Source organism: Chionomys nivalis, chromosome 9 (assembly GCF_950005125.1).
Source record: "Chionomys nivalis chromosome 9, mChiNiv1.1, whole genome shotgun sequence".
NCBI lineage: Eukaryota > Metazoa > Chordata > Mammalia > Rodentia > Cricetidae > Chionomys > Chionomys nivalis.
Genome location: NC_080094.1, coordinates 15,959,390 through 15,979,054, shown reverse-complemented (window position 1 = coordinate 15,979,054; position 19,665 = coordinate 15,959,390). Strand labels below are relative to the sequence as shown.

Sequence of the window (19,665 nt, the reverse complement as noted above, 5' to 3'; positions counted from 1 at the left end):
TGTCACCAAACATTCAAACTCATGAGTGTATGGGGGCCATACCTATTCAAACCAGCACAAAGGGATTAAGGGGAGGTAGCAGAAGACTTCCTAATGAAATCATAAAGACCAGCATAAGTCTCAAGATATTCACAGAATAAACGAGTAAAATTTCAGCTCCCTGTGGGATCAGAGTCAAAGCTAAGGTGATATAAAGATGAGAAATGAAGAATTTCTTGTACACACAGATGTGTGACATAAGAGTCACACACCGTGGGCCTGGAGATGTAGCTCTGTGGGTAAACAACTGGCCGTGCCAGCATGAAGTCCTGAGATGGAGCTCTTGAAGCACATAAAGAAGCGCAGTGTGTTAGCATGCATAGAATTTCATCCCTGGGAAGGTAGACAAAAGAAGATGCCTGAGGCTTGCTGGCTGGGTAAAGAAGAAAGATCCTCTGTAAAAATGAAGCAAAGAAGAGCGCAACTGAGGAAGATGCCCAAGACTGACCTTCAGAAGCACACCATACCAATGTACCAACAGATGCGAGTGTGTTCATGTCAGCCCACAGAAACACACACACACACACACACACACACACGGCACCTACAACACATGCATTGTTATGCCCTTCCCTCTGGATAAGTCTCTGGACCACTGTGTGGAAACCTTTAGTTCATGCCAAGCGTAAGGATCTGTGGTAGCTACAGTTATATAAGACAGAGCCCTAGAGAGGGTTTGTGGGTGTTGCAAGCCTTACTCTATTCCTCTGTGATGGAGCCACAGACACGAAGCATGGAAAGCAGGTTTGAAGCCTGGAATGCTGGCCCAAAGACTTCTCCACGGAGAAGGTGGGGAAGAGTGTGATAGGGGAACAGTACTGGATTCGGGGAGCTGAACTACAGGCAGATCCTAGACTTTCTCAGGCAGTGCATTCTGGGAAGTGAGAAGCTTCTCTTGCCTGTGTGACTCGTGTCAGAGCAGCTAAATGTCTCCCCCTTGTGAAGTAGCATTGGGTATCAGTGGGCTTGAGGGAGGCACGGGATCTCAGGTGGTCCTATTCTTACATTTCCAGAAGGTTCAAGAACAAGGAAAGAGTCCAGGGGCAGCTAACACTGCCTGAGGCCCACCTAGGCTGACCGTCATTCACACTCACCCAGCCATCTCCAGGGAGCTCTCATGCGGATCTTCCAGTGAGAAGTGAGAGAACTGGGACAGGAGCATCCAGGTGCCAGCATCACTCAGGAGCATCCAGGTGCCAGCATCACTCAGGAGCATCCAGGTGCCAGCATCACTCAGGAGCATCCAGGTGCCAGCATCACTCCGCTTTGGCACAGGACTGGAAGAAGTTAATGTGTGCTGTGGTTTGAATCTGAAATATCTCTAGAAGGCCCACGTGTGAAGACTTGGTCTCCACTGCAACATTCAGAAGTGGGAATTTGGAGAATTGACTGAATGACAAGGGCTCCAACCAAGGGATTCGTTTATTGATAGATTAATCATTGAATGCACTACCAGAAAATAGGGGGAACTGAGAAAGCTGAGCCAGACTGAGTGACAAACATCACTGAACATGTGACTTCTCTCTGTCTCCTTGCTTCCTGGACTCTATGCAGGGAGGCATCCTCTGTCTCACACTCTCACTACCATTGCGTTCTGCCAGACCTGCCTCAGGTCCAAAGCCATGGATCCACTTCACTTTGGCCTAAGCCTTAATAAATGTTTCTTCCTTTAAGTTGGTTCTCTTAGGTGTTTTCCCGCAGCTGTTGCGAAGCTAACATTGGGTCTATAACAAGGGCTTTGAAAGCAAAGAACTGGAGGCAACAATCAGACACCCGAGGAAACCTCCTTCAGTTGTGCAGTGAGGAGAGATGTCTATGGGAAGCTGCATGAGCTGAGACTTGAAGAAGATTATAGATGATAGAGAAAGGCATTCCAGTGAGCAGAAGGAGCATGTTTGAAGTTCCTATGCCAGGAAAGAATGTGACATGTCCAATCACCAGGTCAGGCAGGGTATCTGGAGCATTGAGAGGTAAGGGACGGCCTTTGCAAAAAGACGGCATTAGATGGCCCAGGACTGGATAGGTCTCACAGTGTGTGGATCACAGTCTACTTAAAGGCCAAGCCACTAAAGAGATTAAGCTCCAAAACGACATGATCCTATCCATTCCGGCCAACTATGACACAGAGCTTGTCACCCAGAGGGGATCAATAAACAGCAAGGGCCATCTGAATAAACAGACTCAAGCTAGATTTCCAAAGAGATAAAAAGTACTGGACCACAGAACACGAGTAAGATTCCGGCCACTGCCTGCAAGAACAGTTTCTCGCCTCATCCGAATTCGCGTCCACGCTTCTCAGCCTGAGCAGCACACAGACCCGCCGAGATCCACAGGCGCCCCTGACAGACTCATTTCAGCCATCACTATCAAATGCCTCTATTAGGAATGCTCAGAAGATTGTATTAGCATGATCCAATATTTACGAAATGACACTCTGGCTGTAATAAGGGGCTGAGAAAATTAAGATTAGAAGTAATCATCGTGCCTCAGGGAGGGGAAGTGGGAGGGAAAGAGGAGGCATCCATCTTGCCAGTTGCTGCCCAGAACCTTGGTTTTCTTCTCTGTAAAATGGGAAGGATAATAGAAAGAAAACGTGATTGGGATAAGCATGTGATCAGGAAGAAAAGTGCCAAAGGCCTCTAAACTGTAGCTCGCGTCTTTGTTACTAACTGCTTCAGTACGTGGCCCCGTCCGTGCCCCCTTCCAGCACACTGTGACGTGAATGCTCCATCTGTCACACCACATCCTGCAGCTGCTGACGATGCAGCTGTGAACAAGGCTACTGTGGTCCCCAGTCACATGGATTTCTCATCTGAGGGACGTTAGTCACAATGTGGGGATCTTTACCAAGAGCCAACCCAGACTGAATGGGAAGAAGTCACAACGTCAGGGCAGACTAGAGGGAAGGGCTTCCTGGGAGTGTCGTGTGTGAGCTCCTGAGGCAGGGGAGTCAGTTTGTCAGCAACTGACAGGAGCCCACGTGAAGCAACACAGGGGAAGCAGAACTGGTCAGGGCAGAAGTGGAGGCAGGATAAGCTGTCAGGGTCTTGAGGGGACAGCAGGACTCTGTCATCTCAAAGCATCAGGAGACCTCAAAATCTTCAAGAGAGAAACTGCAGAGGGATAAAGGGGCAAGGGAATGGACAGCCCTGTATCCCACCAGAATCTCTTTGGCTTCTGTATGGATTTAACTCAAAAGAAAGACTCAAAGGACCAGAACAAAGGTTCCCAGGTTCCCAAAGGAGAGGCAGAGGTGATCTGCATCAGAAGAATGAGAGTCTAGGCAAAGAAACCAGACATACCTGTGATGGAGTCAGAACTGGGGAGACATTCAGATGAAGAGACTACCACATGGGGGGAGGCGTAAGAGACAAATAGAGCCATTGGCTTCTGAATCATTCGAGAGAGTGCGTAGACATGGAAGGGGAAAGGGTGAATTAAGAGTTCACTTTAGCTAGGCATGTTGGTAGACACTTGCAATCCCATCACTTTGGAGGGTGGTCTTAAGTTCTATGTTATCTCAAAAAGAAAAGAAAGAAGGGAGGGAGGGAGGGAGGGAGAGAGGGAGGGAGGGAGGGAAAGAAGGAAGAAAGGAAGGCTAATTTTGAAAATGTTGGATCATGATACACTACATGATTTTGAGTGTGCTAAAGATATACAGAAAACACATGTATGTTCATGAATATACACACACACTCACACACATGGATGCATACAAATGTACACATATATGCACTTAACACTCATGTATATATACATTTACACACTGATGCATACACATACGGATGCATGCACACCCATCACCCATACACACATACACTAATGCATACATATATGCACACACATGCCTGCACTATAAGATCCAGATTTGATCAATCTCAAAGATGGCCAAGAGAGCAGAGAACGTGTAGAGATGGTGACACACACTGTCAATGCCAGCACTCAAGAGGCAGAAGCAGATTGAATCCTGTGAATTCAACAGCAGTCTGATCTACATAGTGAGTTCCATGCCAGCATTAGAGTTAATTAATTAATTAATTAATTAACTAATCACAAGTGTTTTAGCTTTGGGGATCCTAATGGGATGAATGACTGGGATACTACAGAAATGAAGTCAGCATTACTAAAAACCACAAGGAGGCAACAGATATAGTTTTCCCACGCTGCCTTAGTCATTGGAATATGTGACAACTGATACCTCTGCTCAGACAAAATAAGACCCCATCTAATCTGAAATTTACAATTTAGTAACTTCAGGCTTGTGTCTTTCCTTTTGAGATAGCCTTGAATTCAAGGCCCTTCTGAAAAACAGACATGACGCAAGCCTTAGCAGGAACCATGCAAATCCAGCCAGGGGTCTCCTGCTGTGGAATCAAGCTCAAAATCAGAGAAGACACTTCTGCCCCTATATTCTTCTGAGAATCTCCTCTGTCTCCACTTATTGATATCCCAGAAACCCTCTCCCTAGAGTTGACCAAGAGGGCATAGCAGTGGGAGTCACAGATAGAACCTGAAGCAATGGTGTTGGAAAAGCCATCCATGAGGAAAGTATAGAACAAACACAAAGAACTCTAGTGCTTAAAGACAGATTGAACTAGCAGAGAACAGGGCTGAGCCTCAGAGAGGGCTGAGGGGCTGGTGCAATACAAGACAATGTGTGTGCTACATGGAGACACTGGCCAGGAAGTCTCCATAGACAATGTGTGTGCTACATGGAGACACTGGCCAGGAAGTCTCCATAGACAATGTGTGTGCTACATGGAGTCACTGGCCAGGAAGTCTCCATAGACAAGGTCTTCTCATGTCTTACTGTTCAAAAGGATGACCTTCACCTTCACAGGGATGTAGGACATCCTGGCTCACATCACCAAGCAACCTTGCTGCTATGCCCTGCCCAATTCACCAACTCTGACATTGTTCTCTTTGAGTATGTGTATCCCTCCTCCAAATACATCCCCTAAAAGCCAGCAGGTTCACCACTCTCACAGGCCTGCCTCATGCAGGCATCCATCAAGACTTTACATTGGTTAAATAAGCCTGCTATTTTTGGATTATTATCACCAAAGCTATAATAATTTAACAGTGGGAAAGTCCTGATGTGTACAACTCATGCTTATAGAGAAAAGGAGTAATCTCATCTTTTTCTAAAATGTCATTACCATCAGACCCCATAGAAAAACTCAGTGATACTCTGTGCATAGATAGAGCTTAAAAATCTCTGAGTAAAAATAATCCCATAGGTCTCTGGATCCTGATGGCCTATAGCTATCACTCCATTCTAAAGAACTCACTTAGCCTTGCCTGAACACATCTAAAGATGGGCAATTCACTATCTACATATTAACCTACTATTCTCTCACCTCAATCCATAAAAAGGTTCTTCCCCCATGAGCCACCGCAAATGCCAGCCACCTCCATCTCAGCCCCCAACATGATGGGTCACATACCTGTGGGCACAGTTGGGTCCAGCATTGGCTTCTCCCATGTGTTAATCTGCTCCCAGGTAAACCCATTGGTCCCCAGAGCCACGCTATACCCACAGTTGCTGTAATGCTCATCAAAGGAACAGCCACCTGCAGACGAAAGAGAGATAGGTAAGTACGGCCCCATGTATAAAGCTTGGCAAGTTAGCCCTTCCCCACCAGTTCTGCATTTATAGCTTTGGGTTTTAAATTCTAGAGGGGTGTTAGAGAAAAAATAACTAAATCAAAATAGAAGAAGAAAGAAAGAGAAGGAAGAGGAGGAGAAAGAAAAGAGAAGGAAAGAAAGAAGAGAGAGAAAGAAAGAGAGAGAGAGGGAAGAGAGAGAGAGAGAGAGAGAGAGAGAGAGAGAGAGAGAGAGAGAGAGAGAGAGAGAGAGAGAGAACCAAAAGCAGGTAATCGGCAAACTAGATTTTTGTATTTCCTTGGCAATCACAGAAAAGTTTCTGGCATTGGTGACCCGTCCCCCATTCAAGAAAGTTAATAAGACTAGCTACATTGGTTTCAGTCTGACTTCCTGAGAATATAAACAGGAATGTCTCATTCTGAGTAGGAACAAGGAATGCCAGGGCATGCCTCTGTAACAGCTTCCAGCTCCAGGTAAGGGGTGCTGGATGCTATGGAACAAACAGGAGCTTCAGAGTCCAGCAGGATTACATGACACCTCAGCTTTGCAAAACTGTGAGTTTGGGCCACCTGATTCACACCAGGGCTGGAAGGTGGGGAGTCTCGGTTTCCCCACCAGTGGAAGAGAACACCCACCTTATGATATGTTATTAAATGGATTGACTATGAAAAGTAAACACAGTATACACTCTGGACCCGCACCCAACCTTCTTCCCTGGAAAAGTAGACTGAAAACCCATGCTTCATGGAGTTGGAAGAACAAACTGGTAAAGAATTAGACAACCACGCATTTGGAAGATGAGAACGTCAACAGTGAGGGTTTCTAGGTTTTCCCCTAAAGTTCAAACCGTCCTTCATTTGACATTATGCTGTGTCTGTTTCATATTGGCAAGGATAACAGCATATATATTTGGGTTGTAAGTCCACTCAAGGTGACATTGAATGAGATAAAGGATTAGAACGGAGGGTCCAAGTAGGAGAGCTGCTGTGACTAGAGACACAGGAGCCCCCTATTCTAACAGAGAGAGTTAACAGGGCCTGTCGGGAGAGGAGCATCTTCACAGGCAGAGGGCCGGAGGAAGGATATCACAAGAGGAGCACAGGCTGGTCCACAGAAGGAGCTGGCACCTGCTGGCCTGAGCCTGCCGTCGTCCACACCCATTCCCATTCTAGTCCATCTCTTCCCTGTGTTGTCTCCCTGGCGTTCAGCACCCTGCCCCCCTCCAAACGCCCATCTGTCCCCATCATAAGCTGAGCCACATCCACTGCAGGCCTCCAGCCTGTGTCCTTTTCCAGTCCCTATGCTGGAACTCACCCCTAGGAAGTGGGATTAAGAGGAGGGATTTTGAGGGGGTGGTTGGGTTATGAGGGTTTGGCGCTCAGGTAGGAGCTTCGTGTCCTGATGAAGAGGCCCTAGGGAGCACACTCAGTCCTTCTGCCACGTGAGCTTCGCAGGAGGAAGGCCAAGACAAGGACAACAGAATTCATATGACATGAAAGCGACATGAAAGGATGACAGGAGAGGAAGAGGGAGATGGGGAGGCCAATGAAAAGAAAGTACATGTGAAAATGCCATAATCAAGCCTATGATTTTGTGTGATAAACAAAATGAACGAAATGTCAACCAGTGTAAAGGAGGCACCGAGGAGAACGGACTGTCGTCAGCCCCTGCATCAGCTGCTGTCCTCTTGCAGACTTCTAAACCTCCAGAATTGTGAACAATTTTTTCTTTTTGTTCATAAATCACCCAGATTAAGGTATTCTGTTAGAGTCACTTGAGCAGGTTATGACAGTATCCCGGTGAATGCTGGGCTCAGCAATAGAGGGCTGGTCCCATTCTGGAGGGGCAGGAGTTGAGGAGTGCTTTGCATTAAATAAATAGGAGCCACACAAAAACAAACATCTTGAGAGGAACAAAAAGGTAAAAAGGTCCAAGAAACACAACAAAAAACTGAAATCTGCACTAAGGCCAGTGGGGAATTTCTGGGTGGGAAGTTGACTGATGTACTGCTGGAGAGAAAAATATTTGCTTAACTATAGTTCTTTTCTAATTCAACAAAGTCCCTTGCTGAAGATTAGATATAGTGCTGGCACTGGCTACACAGGGGTTTCCAGAGAGATGTCTGAAGAGTAGTAAGGCACACCAGCAATGAATAAACAAGTTGAAGAATAATTGCAAATGCAAGTGTGTACTCCAGAGGCCATGGTTGGGAGTGGGTGAGAGAATCGCCAAGTTGGAGTGGTCCAAGATATCTCAGCATTAATTGGAAGCAGACCTTCAGTACGATGACCCTCCACCATGACAACCACTCAGAGACAGGGGCTACACACAGAAAGCACCCCTGACACGCTGTCCTTCCCAGCTTCTCTGATACTGCAAAAGCCTTTGGTGGCCAAGGCTGCAGGAGGTATCATTCAAAGACAGAAGGAACGACAGTGGAATGTTCATACAAGAGGAGCTTACTAGAGCGAGCAAAGGCAGCGCCATACTCTGTCTTGAGCCACTGTTTTCTCTGGATATTCAGACCCTGCTTTATACCAGAGTTTGTCATGGCTTATGCATGTCTTTAATATCTCACCACAGAGCAGTTCTAGATACAGGCCCCTGTGTCACACGACATCACACACACACGCACACACACACACACACAATCTGCATTTCAGCCAGGCACACAGTCAGGACTTTTCCACAGTGCCCAGATTTTGAGCAAAGAAGGGAATATGACCAGTCTATTTTAAGTTCCCATCTATGCTCTGTGTGAAACCTAGATAGCAGAGCATCTTTAGGAGATGCTAACTGTTCACCATCCCACTGCATCAGCCCAGTGCATTCAGAAGGAGGATGTGCAGTCTGGTGACATTGAGGACAAGGAGAGAAAGAGCAAAGCAGGGTTGAAGGAGGGAGTTGTGAAACCATACTTTAATTTCCTACGTGTCCATCTGCCTAAATGAGGCTATGCGCCCGACTCTGAGCTCCCGATTCCCTCTGTCAATGGCGAAAGCTTTCCAGGTACTGGACACTATGTTCTCATAATAAAAGCCAAACTGTCTGAGGAAAATGACAACCAATCCATGAACACAGATCAGACAAAAGCCTCTGCAGAAATATCCGTGGTGACCCTCATATCCCATAATGAAACGCCACTCCTATCTGAGACTACATCCACACAAGGAGTACATGGTGAGTCTCATGAGAATGTTTCTCATAATCCTTCTCAATATAAATTGATAGCATCACCCAAACATACACACCAGGGTAAACAAACAACTGGGATTCAGCGCAAACCAATAGAGATACCTCCTCCCTGCTCATGTAGCTTGAGGCAGACGATGTTTCAAACTAGTAAGGAGAAAAAGATAGACTTAAGGATGATTTCCAACACAATCATTCCTGCATTTCCTTCCTCCCAGACAACAGATAAAGAATGAGAGCGATCATGAGCTTGAGACTGGGCACAGACAGCAGGTGGCATGCCTCTAGAGACAATTTCCTAACCATTCCTATCCATTCCCATGTAGTTTCTGGTATATAGGAACAAGATGGCTACAAGGAACCTTCTCATCATAAGATCTAAGTATTCTAGAATATCAGAAGTAGCTAGGATCCCACAGAGGCCACAGAGATGCAGAAATGGCAGTAAGTCATGGTGCCATGGACACTAGGAGTCAGCAGGAAAGGAGAAGAGAAGAAAAAAATCAAAACTCTTCCAAACCCACTGCAAGAAATGCTGATCCAACCCCCGAGACCTTAAGACTTTTGTAGGTAATGCTGATCATTCAAAAATGACATCTACCTGTTTTCCCTAGAGACCGTAACACAAAAGGCCTAGCAATCTCTGTAAGGTATTTGTGGCAGGGCCACTTAAGGAAGATATACAATTGGAAAGAATCCCTGAAGAAAAGTCGTTTGGACACTGACCTCATTCAGACATAAGGAGCACGCAGTGCCAGGTAACCGATGCCAACCTTAGCACAATCATTTGGGGAGGAAATAGCACCTTTGTCTCCACCTCCACCCAAGAACTAGCTCAGGCTGCCTCCAGAAGCCACCATCGAGCCTGATGGAGACTCATAGAGTCACAGGAGGACAGGGAAGGGCAGCCACCACCCGAGGACTCTCCTCTTGAGCACACGAGCTATTTCACTGGACAGGTCGAGGTGAAAATGTGGCAAAAGCCCCGGATGCTCTGACGCAAGTCAGACATAAAAAGTCAACAGAGAAACGGAAGACTGGAGCAAGGAAATTGGATTTTGAAAATCCATTTGGATTTGGTAATGTATAGCATATCAGCATCTGTAAGGGAGTAAAAATCGTGTGGGCTACATACTTTAGGAGACATTAAAGCATAAATAAGGTTTATAGTGCCAATCAGAATTTTTTTTTAAACATGAGCTCTTCTTTTGGAAATGAGAGAGGAATAGAATTCAATAAAAATATAAATGTGCCTGCCTCTGCATTTCTCAGATATGATCCTGTGTTCCAGAGCCGAATTAAGTTCAGAAGAGGGATGGAAAATTTGTTACCTTCTGCTGGGTGCCAGGCACTGTATGTGAACTGTGCTGATATCTATGTAAATCTGTTTGCATACGGAAACAGAAAACCACAACCCACTTCTCAAAGACAGGATTCAGCAAACTTTTCTACAAAGGGTCAAATAATAAATCTCTTTAGTTTTATGTCTACACAGTTTCTTTCACAACTGCTAAGCCCTGCCCTCACAATACAAAAGCAACCATGGTCAGTATGGAAACAAGCCGGTGTGCCTGCGTTCCCTTAAAACTTTATATATAATAATGGAGGCAGGCTATGTTCTGCCCAGGGACTGTCATCTGTCAGTTCTTGCTTTGGGAAAGAAGCATTGCTCTCGGCCTTTCTACATGGAACCTCGTGGCAGAACTCCCAAGGTACTTACCCAGCTGGAGAAAAAGCATGACATCAGTTAGCAACAACAGCGACACCCCTTTTTATGAACAGCCGTTTACGATCAGCAATTACCTACACTATTTTCACCCTGCTGCTGTGTCTACCCCATCTCACAGATGCAGCCTCACGGACCCCCTAGAAGCAGCTCAAACACATGAAGAAGAGGAAGCGGGATGTTCGCCCTGGCATCGTGGTCCTGAAACTCTCCAATGCTCCGGCACAGCCTCTTTTAGAATACTCCATATTCAGACTCTGAGCCTCATCCTGCCTCTTTGAGAATAGAAAGCAGTGCCTTTAATATCCAGCCATGAAGCGAGGTGAAGATAGGAAACTAGGGCAAGCATGAGAGAGGAAAATTATTTTTAAAAAGGTAGAGATTTGCCTTCCGTTTTGTTCCGCATGATCAGTACTGCTGGTGGAGTAATTCACAGTGTTGACAAACACGGCTAGAAACTGAGGCGATCTGGCATGGGGGAGGCAAAGGAACACTTCCTACCTGGTCTGTGTAGCTAGAACAGTACGCACTAGGCACCCACAGAGTGTCACGCTTGTGGCGCTCAGAGGACACCTCTGGTGTCACAGGATGTGAGACATCTGAGGTCGCAGGGTGATATCTTCCCAGTCGTAGGTTCCAAAGATCCAAGAGAACATATGTAGGCCACGGGAGTCTCCGCCAAAGTGGAGCCACAGCGTGGGCTTGACTTTATTCAATGAGTAGTTGAATACATTAAAATGAACGTTACTTATTGCAAACTGCCAGACTGCCGCCCTCACCGGGGAATGTAGTCCATCTATGCCTTTCTCTTGGGGGGGGGGGTCACAGTGAACTCAGTGAACCTTTCATGAGGGGAGGGATTGAGGGCTCAGTGTTCAGGCTGGGACTTTTAAGAGTATTTAGCCCAATTCTGCAAAGGTTGAGACTTGAAACTGAGTGAAAAGGGAAGTCAAATAGTGAACTAATGAGAAACCGTAAGGCCACCTTGGAAGAGAGAAGGTGAGGGCAGGACAGACAGAATATGATGAATTAGATTTATATTAATTTGTATAAATTAGGATAAGAGAAATTAGAATTGCAGCAACAGGTGTGGAGAGAGCCTGCGAAGGACTCAATTCCAACCGGCAATGCTCTAGGGTCAAGGAATGGTAACATAAGGACACGAAGACAGAGAAGAGTACTATAGAGCAGATGGCAATCTGAGGGAGGATAATACAGACAGCACTCTGTGTCAAGCATGGGGCTGGTTATCTATAACGGTCATTTAATTATCACAGCCAATGCATGAGCTAGACATGATCACTGATGACCATGACATGCATGAAGAAACTAACATATAGAATGCTCCAAAAATGTTGTCCAAGATCACAATAATCTCAAGTGGCAAAGCTTGACTTTGAACCCAGACTAGCTCAGTCCACATACACACACTTACCCATTCGACTAGGTCGCCATAGCAATTAACATGCCTTTTTAAACAGAACTGGTTGATAGTCCTGAGTCACTTTTCATGTCCTCTGCTCCCAAATAACTCGCTGCTGCAAGCCTACCATGTGCTAATCCTCAAGTCTAGAAATCAAGGCACAGGAGTAGGCTCAGTACCTTCAGCTTGTCATGGAGACCATGATGCAGAGGGTAGGGTCAGAGATGGAGGTGGGGGCTCAGAATCAAGCAGGAAGATTCTTTGCTGGAAGATGGTTCCAGCTCCACCCATGTATTACTCACGGATGTGTAGACAGCTCATACTAAACACTGAAGGAGCTGTAAACACTCCAGAGATAGTGAGAATACACGGGTAAAGGGAACCAGGAAGAGAGATGTGACTTAAATAATTCTTACTTATTATTTTTATTTTATATATAAGAGTGAATGGCTTCACGTAAGTTTGTACATGTGCCTGGTGCCTGCAGAGGCCAGAGATAGACACTGGATCTCCTGGAGTTGGACTTACAGTAGGGGTAACCCACCAAGTCCTTTGCAAGAGCAGAACATGCTTTTAACTAATGAGCCATTTACGCAGTTTTTATTACTTCTTAACTGGAAGGGGTGTCAAACTTTCTCCATGAAGGAACAAGGAGGAAATACTGACAGCTTTGTGGTTTGTATTCGTCCACTCATGTCGCCATAACAAAATGCCAGGAAGAGTCATACAAAACAGACATTTGTTTCTTCCCAGTTCTGGAGACAAAAGTTCCACACAAAGGTCAGGCTAGGTGGGCTCTGGGGATCACATCCTTCCTGGCCGTGAATGACCACCTTCTCAAAGATCCCCACGTGGCCTTTGCTAGGAATGCTTGCAGAAAGACAACTGGACTTCTAGGGTCTCTTCCCTGCCTAAAGAGTGCTGATCCCACCCACCCCAGTGACCCCATCTAACTTTTGCACAGACTCTGTATTCAAAGCTAGCCGTGTTGGAAGCAGGAATGAAGCATATGGATCTCAACACAAGACTCTGAGGAAGACGAACCGCAGTCCACAGCAACACATTCATTTCCTATGGCTTCATAATAAATTGCCACAAACACAGCAGCTGAAAACGCCTACTTGGTATCCGCAGTGTCTATAAGACCCAAGACTGTTTCTTTCCTCCCAGGACAGAAACGAGGTGCCCTAAGATTAGAATTCGCACGGCTTTTGGTGGAATCCAGTTCCTTAGGTTGCAGGACTGTGGTCCTGTTTTTCTTGATAGCTACACCAGCAGTCATTCTCAGCCCACAGATGCTACCCAGAATTCCTGACCACATGGCCCCTGCATGAGCCTTCTGTGGCAACCTCTTCCTTAAAACAGGATCTCGTTCTTCTGCATAACTTATCTGATGTAGCTGGTCCATCCAAGAGTATCACTTAGAACTAACTGGTCAAGTGCTTTGGGACCTTAGCTACATCTGACACTTTCTCACCTTCGCCACTAACATAACCGAGGCATGGGACGAGCACACTGTATGTGCTCTGCCGTGTAGGGGGTGGGGTCTCTACAGGATGTAGATTCCTGTGCAGGTCAGGCATCTTTGGGGCTACCTCATGGTTCTGCTTATCACAGTGGCCCTGAGCTCTGTAGCTAATGCTCAGCAAGGCACTGTAGTAAGGTGGCATAAGGTGTAAAGAATGAGCACAGCTGTGTTTCTAAATAAATAAATAAATAAAATAATGACCTTGTTCTACTGGAGACAGGTTCTTGTTAGATAATTCAGGCTAACCTCAAATGCGTAGTCATCCCCCACACCCCTGCTTCCCAGGATGTGAACCACCATGCCCAGCACTCCCTGGACCTAAAACTGCATATAAACTGCTTATCACAAGATAACATTCCTTTCGTCCTAACCATTTAAAAATGCAAAACCTGTTACTCATGGGCTATTGAAAAGCCAGGGAAGATTCAGGCTTGAGGTGCAGACAACAATCCTAATTCAGTGACATGGACATTCCCAACACTAACACGATCACTGAGTGTCAATACAGTACCACCCGTCATCACTCAAGTGTCTGATGCAATGTGGTTTCTGACACTCAATCCCCATTTCTTAGATAGAGACTGATTCTTCCTTTCTCTGGGAGATGGAGAGACATATCCACTGTTTTCTGATATCACACACCTGGCTCTGGGAAAAGGGACCACCTGAGTGAGCCCCTGACTCAGAAAAACATCTTCTGGGTGAAACACTGACATTGCCACTATACCCAGACGAGAAAACCGAGGCCAGAGCAGAAGACATATGTAGTATCAGATGGAGGGCAGAGCCGAATTTAATCACGCTGCGTCTGCCAACCAAGGCAGACTCCAAGGAAGGTTCGGCTACAAACACTGTGAGGCCAGCACAAAACTACAATACAGAATACCGTGCTGTAAAATTAAGAAATCGAGAGGGCAATAGCTGTGCTGTCAGCCAACAGCTGGGGCACGAGCAAGCACAGTTTGCAGGCCCAGGAAGCAAACCTTGTTCTATGGACACACGCATTCTAAAGAGCTCCAGCCCCCGAGTCATTGAGATTCTACCCTCGTGCAGACAGATGCTCTGAAGGCTGGGCAGGATCTAAGTAGGGCTTATTAATCGTGAACAGCGTATCGTGGGGAGTGCAGTCTTGCCCCCGGAATGAATGTAAACCAGCCTTGCATAAATTGAATTTCTTTTTTGAATATCTAATTGAATTTGCAAAAGTGTGTGCCAGGGGGGTGTTTAAATAAGTGCACAAATATGATAAGAAGGCCTTCACACCATTATATCTAATTCAGTAAGCAAAAATAATGGCAGGGCACGTTCCAATTAGTGTTTGATTTATTTGCTTTAACAAATCCAATTAGTAGAATGTTTTATAAAGTCATCCAATGTCAAATACTCATGGACTCAACAGATAGAAACAATAGTCCTAATAGGAAAAGGATGTTTCAGAGCTCTTTAAATGGTAGGAGCGTGATACACGAGATGATGCCTCTCTGATGGCTTGGACAGTCCCCAAAATGGACAGGGAAATAGCATATGATCTGATCAGCAGGTTCTTCTCGCCAGGGTCTGGGCTTCAATATGGCCCACGAGGAATGAAAGCAACAAAGATGGGAGCCAGTCAGGACATTTCCAGAAAGAATAATAACCTTGCCGCTGAGTGTCTTTGAGACCAGCAGTGTGTTTGGAAAAAAACCCAAGGCAGAGCACCATGGGAAAACCATAGGGCAATAGAGGCGGGGATGTCCTAGAACTGGAATCAGTCTGCTTGCATCTTTGCTGGGCTGTGGTTTCATCCTGTGAAGTCGAACACTGAGATTTGTGATTCACAAACACTTACATTCCTTGGAGGAGGCTGGTCTTGGTCCAGGAAGATACAGCCCAAGGGATGGTGAAAGTTGTAGACCCTAGAGTCAGCCATTAAGCTCTTCTGTTTTACTAACTGTATGACCTTGGCCAATGTAAACTCAATGAGCCTTCCTTCTGCCATCTGTAAGCCTAAAATACTAATTGCTTCCATCCCTACCACTGTTAAGAGGACTGGATGAACTTGAAGTCTATAAAGACCAAAATAGCATCTGGCACACAGTAGGTACCAAGTAAGAACTTGAAACATTAATATTTAATCTCCATGTATAAATCCAAAATGGAAAGGTTAAATGTTTTACATGCATTTGACTTGCAAAATCTTTCAACGCAAAGCATTAGAGAAGCCATATCTAAGTTTGTCGTGTGTGTCCTGGATGGATGGGCAGTTTCCATAGTGACAAGGAACTACACAGCAACCCCAGCACCCTCAACACTTACTCCTGGGTGACCTTGGGAAAGACCGTCTCCATGGCCCAGGTTTCTTCACTTGTTACAGAGGCAGTAAGCAAGCCCTCTCCTGAGACCCCTTGACTTCTACAGACTTCCTGGCCTCTGTCTGACTCACCATGTCACATGGCAGCAGAACTCTACCTTCTCTCATGCCCGAGCTTCCTGCGTTCAGTTTGTACATAGGCATTGTGATGTTCTCTGACAGCGAGAAAACTATGATGGAGAGTGTATGGCAAGCTCTCTCTCAGCCTCAACCTACCAATGAGAGGATGAATCTTGAGGAAAAAAAAGAGAGAGAGAGAGTCACCTTCAGTCACAACAGACGAGGAAGGGTCAAGTCAAGGGTAAGGGAGAGAATCCTATCAGCCAGAAAAGAAGCCACAACTAAGAGGAATTCATTCTGCCCCCAAACAGTATAGGAGCAGACATAAGGATTCCACTGCCCTCTCAAACACAAAGACCAAAGGATCAGCTGGTCCGGCTCCTAATTTTACAGGTGGCTAAACAGACAAAAGGGCAAAGGTCACAAACAGAAGGGGTCCAGAGCTGGGACAGAACCCAGAAGTCTTGAGCCCTGGCCAGACCTCCACCCCCTCAGCTGCCTGAAGAACAGCTTTGATCTTTTCCCACACAATAGCTACGTCTCTTTCACTTTTATTTAGAGGGAACAGTAAAAGACAGAGAGGACCATAGGTCATGCCCCATCTCAGGGAGAAAACTTTCCGTCCTTTGGGGTAAGGTGAGGAAAGTTTCTGGCAGGAGTCCTCAGCATCAGAAGCCTCAGAAGCCAAAGCCAAGATCCCAGTGTGCTCACGATCTTTGCACTTCCTGCTCAGATCATTCACACGCTGGGGCTTCACGAGGCTCACTCCAGATGATGACATGAGAATTCAAATCCCTGAGAAGACATTTCAAATATTCAGACAAAAATAGCCCCTCCCTTCTCTACCATGCCACTTTGTCTGTGCCTGAGGAGGCCTCTGCACCCTGGCTGCACTCTCCCGATGCTCATACACTCATTTACTGTCTGCCCCGGGAGGTCATCGTCTGAGGTATGAAGACTGTGTCCACTTATTCATCACTGAACACTCAGGACTCATCTACCGTATGAGGGAAACACAACACTGAGTGAGGGAATGAATGGAAGGTGTCTACAGAAAGTGGGCTTATTAAATATCGTATTTTATGGCCCCAGAATCAAGCCAGATATTTCTCCTTGTTGTTCTTTTTGTTGTTGCTGTTTTGTTTTGGTTTGATTTGGTTTTGGCAGGGTTTCTGTGGGTAACAGCCCTGGCTATCCTGGACCTGGCTTCGCAGACCAAACTGGTCTTGAACTCACAGAGTTCTGCTTGCCTCTGTCTCCTGAGTGCTGGGATTAAATGCACATGTCACCACCACCCGGCACCAGGGATTCTCATGGTCTTACCAGATCACAACAGACATGCCACGATTTAATAATTAATCATAGAGGAGGTGAATGAGCTGAAACCATTACAGCTTCAAAATCCAGTGCACATTCCCTCTGTTGGCTGATTCTGGCCATTTTCTGTCCCTAGAGGGGACATCTGTCTATTTCACAATGTCATGCATACAAAAACCTAAGACATAGCAAGGTCCAGCTGATGGATTCAAGTTCACATGCTTTAATTTTATAAGTATATTAACATTTAATTACCTAAAGTAAAGACCAAGGTCCCACCCATTTATTAAATCTGGTAATAGCACCCAGAGTTCCATAAATCACCAAACTGGTAACTATGCATATAGCATATTTACTGAGGTCTGAGTATTATGCTAAATATAACTGCTTGTGGAAGCCCCTTCAGACAGTTCAGCTTTGGCAAGTCAGGCTGTGGTAGCCAGATAGCTTCATCTACCGTGACCTCTAAGATGGACATTAAATGTCGAATAAAGAGCTTTTAAGGACAAAGCATAAAGTGGACGCAAATAATTTGAAGCTTAAATCACTCAAATGCCAGTACTGGGTCCACCCACAGATCTTGGTCTCAGGGATGGTAAGGTTAACTGTTGGGAGAGCTGAATTCGTTTGTCTTCGGTTCAGCCAGCCAGCCTGTCCATTCTCAAATACTGACATTTTGGTTCCCAGCAGAAGTAAAACTTACCTAGGCAGAGACATATCACAATGGAAAGGGAGCACCATTGTAGGAATTAAATAAGTGGCCTTTGATGAACACTTCAAAAGGCAAGAAGATTGCTTGCTAAGGTACCCAGCATAAAGCAGAACCGGTACCTCAAAGCTGCATCATCCTGGCCTCTCAGACGACTGAAGTTCATGTCCAGGACACACAAACACGTTTCTCATCTCTAGAACAAGCACTTAGCAATTCCCAGCTCGATGGACATTTTTTTTAAATCCATGCAGGCCCAAAGCAGAAGTTTAGCCCCTGCCAACATGACTTCACTTCAGGCAAAAACTCTCTGAAACAGAAATGAACTTTTACCAAAGCTGCCACTTGCTAAATCACATAATAACTCAGGCCCTGACAGGACAAGGAGGCAGGTGGTCCTGAAGATTGAGGATTTGCCTTGGAGGAAAGAACCTTGCATTGAAGACTTGGCTTTGCCGCCAGCCGGCTGCGTGACCTTGGCCCAGTTGAAGACTCTGTAGAAGAGGGATCTGGCTGGAAGCGCCTGGCTGTCTCTCATAGAACCTTCCCCCAATGACCATGAAACTCCTGGAAAAGGGGAAAACTTTCAGAGGGAGTGCAAAGGAACTAGCATAGTGGTGAGACAGGGAAGGAGATGGGGAAAAAAGGTAACACGATTGCAGAAACTGAAATGAATTTTGAGATACAGATGGCAAACTTTTAGACACTTGTTAGAATTTACAGGAAAACTGTTAAACCTCTGCCTAGAATTAACTAGGCTGCCTGTGTGGTTTTCCATACTGTCAATGCCCAGGTTCAAAAGTGTACCACATCTAATGATTAGAAACCACATCAACAGAAGACATGGTTTAGGTTCCATCTCTTCCTCCCCTGATATCTCCTACCTATAGTCATGAAATAAAAAATTTGGAAGGAAAATAAGAATCACAAATTAGGAAAATGAATTCAAGAGAAATAGAAAAAGAAAGCATTGCTAACGTGTACTGAAAAGAGCTCGTGAGCCAAAAAGCACAACACATCTTCATTGAGGGGCTGGGAGATGGTTTGGTCAGTAAATGCTCGCTGCACAAGCCCAAGGACCTGAGTTCAAGCACCAGAGCCTCTGTGAAAAACCTGTGTGAAGGTGTGTTCTTGTAATCCTACAACTGGGGAAATGGAAACAGGTGGATCCCTGGGCGTTGCTGGCCAACCTGCCTAGCTGAAGCGGAGAGTTCCAGGCCACCGAGAGACCCAGAGATCTTGTCTCAAAAAAATAAAATGAACAGTTAACTGAAGAATAATGCCTGAAGTTTGCCTCTAGCCTCTACATGAATATACACACAAATTCCCACATACTCACATAAATATTCTCTCTCTCTCTCTCTCTCTCTCTCTCTCTCTCTCTCTCTGTCTCTCTCTCAAACAAGAAGAAAAAGCCACAGAGAGAAACTGAGGTAAAATGAGACAATGACAGGATTAGGTGATACATTTGTAGATTCTTAAGGACTCTCAGAAAAAGTAAATAAAATGCAAAACACTGAAGCCAGAGTGGCATAAATGGGGGGCAGGGTATCTCACTTGAGCACCCTTTGCTTTCTGCACCAACAGCTCTCCTACCTCACTGCTGCATGCCAGTTCTCTGAAAGGGTCTAGTACAACCTTCACCCTGGAAGGGCAAGAGCTAAGAGCAGAATGAAAATAGAACACAATAGCAAAATGGCTTTGCAGATGAGTG

General features: G+C 45.6%; 1 protein-coding gene across 14 annotated transcripts in view; it reads right to left on the bottom strand.

The window, feature by feature from the left end:
- Ptprt (protein tyrosine phosphatase receptor type T) overlaps positions 1 to 19,665 on the bottom strand; it is a 1,077,234-nt gene that overhangs the window by 793,323 nt on the left and 264,246 nt on the right. For 13 of the 14 annotated variants that reach the window (XM_057780248.1, XM_057780255.1, XM_057780252.1 and 10 more), the window contains exon 2: positions 5,487 to 5,612. In XM_057780248.1, the coding sequence (XP_057636231.1) occupies positions 5,487 to 5,612 (126 nt within the window). Of the gene's footprint in view, positions 1 to 1,133; positions 1,234 to 5,486; positions 5,613 to 19,665 lie in introns of those variants that run through there. The other variant, XM_057780257.1, reaches the window with a different exon arrangement.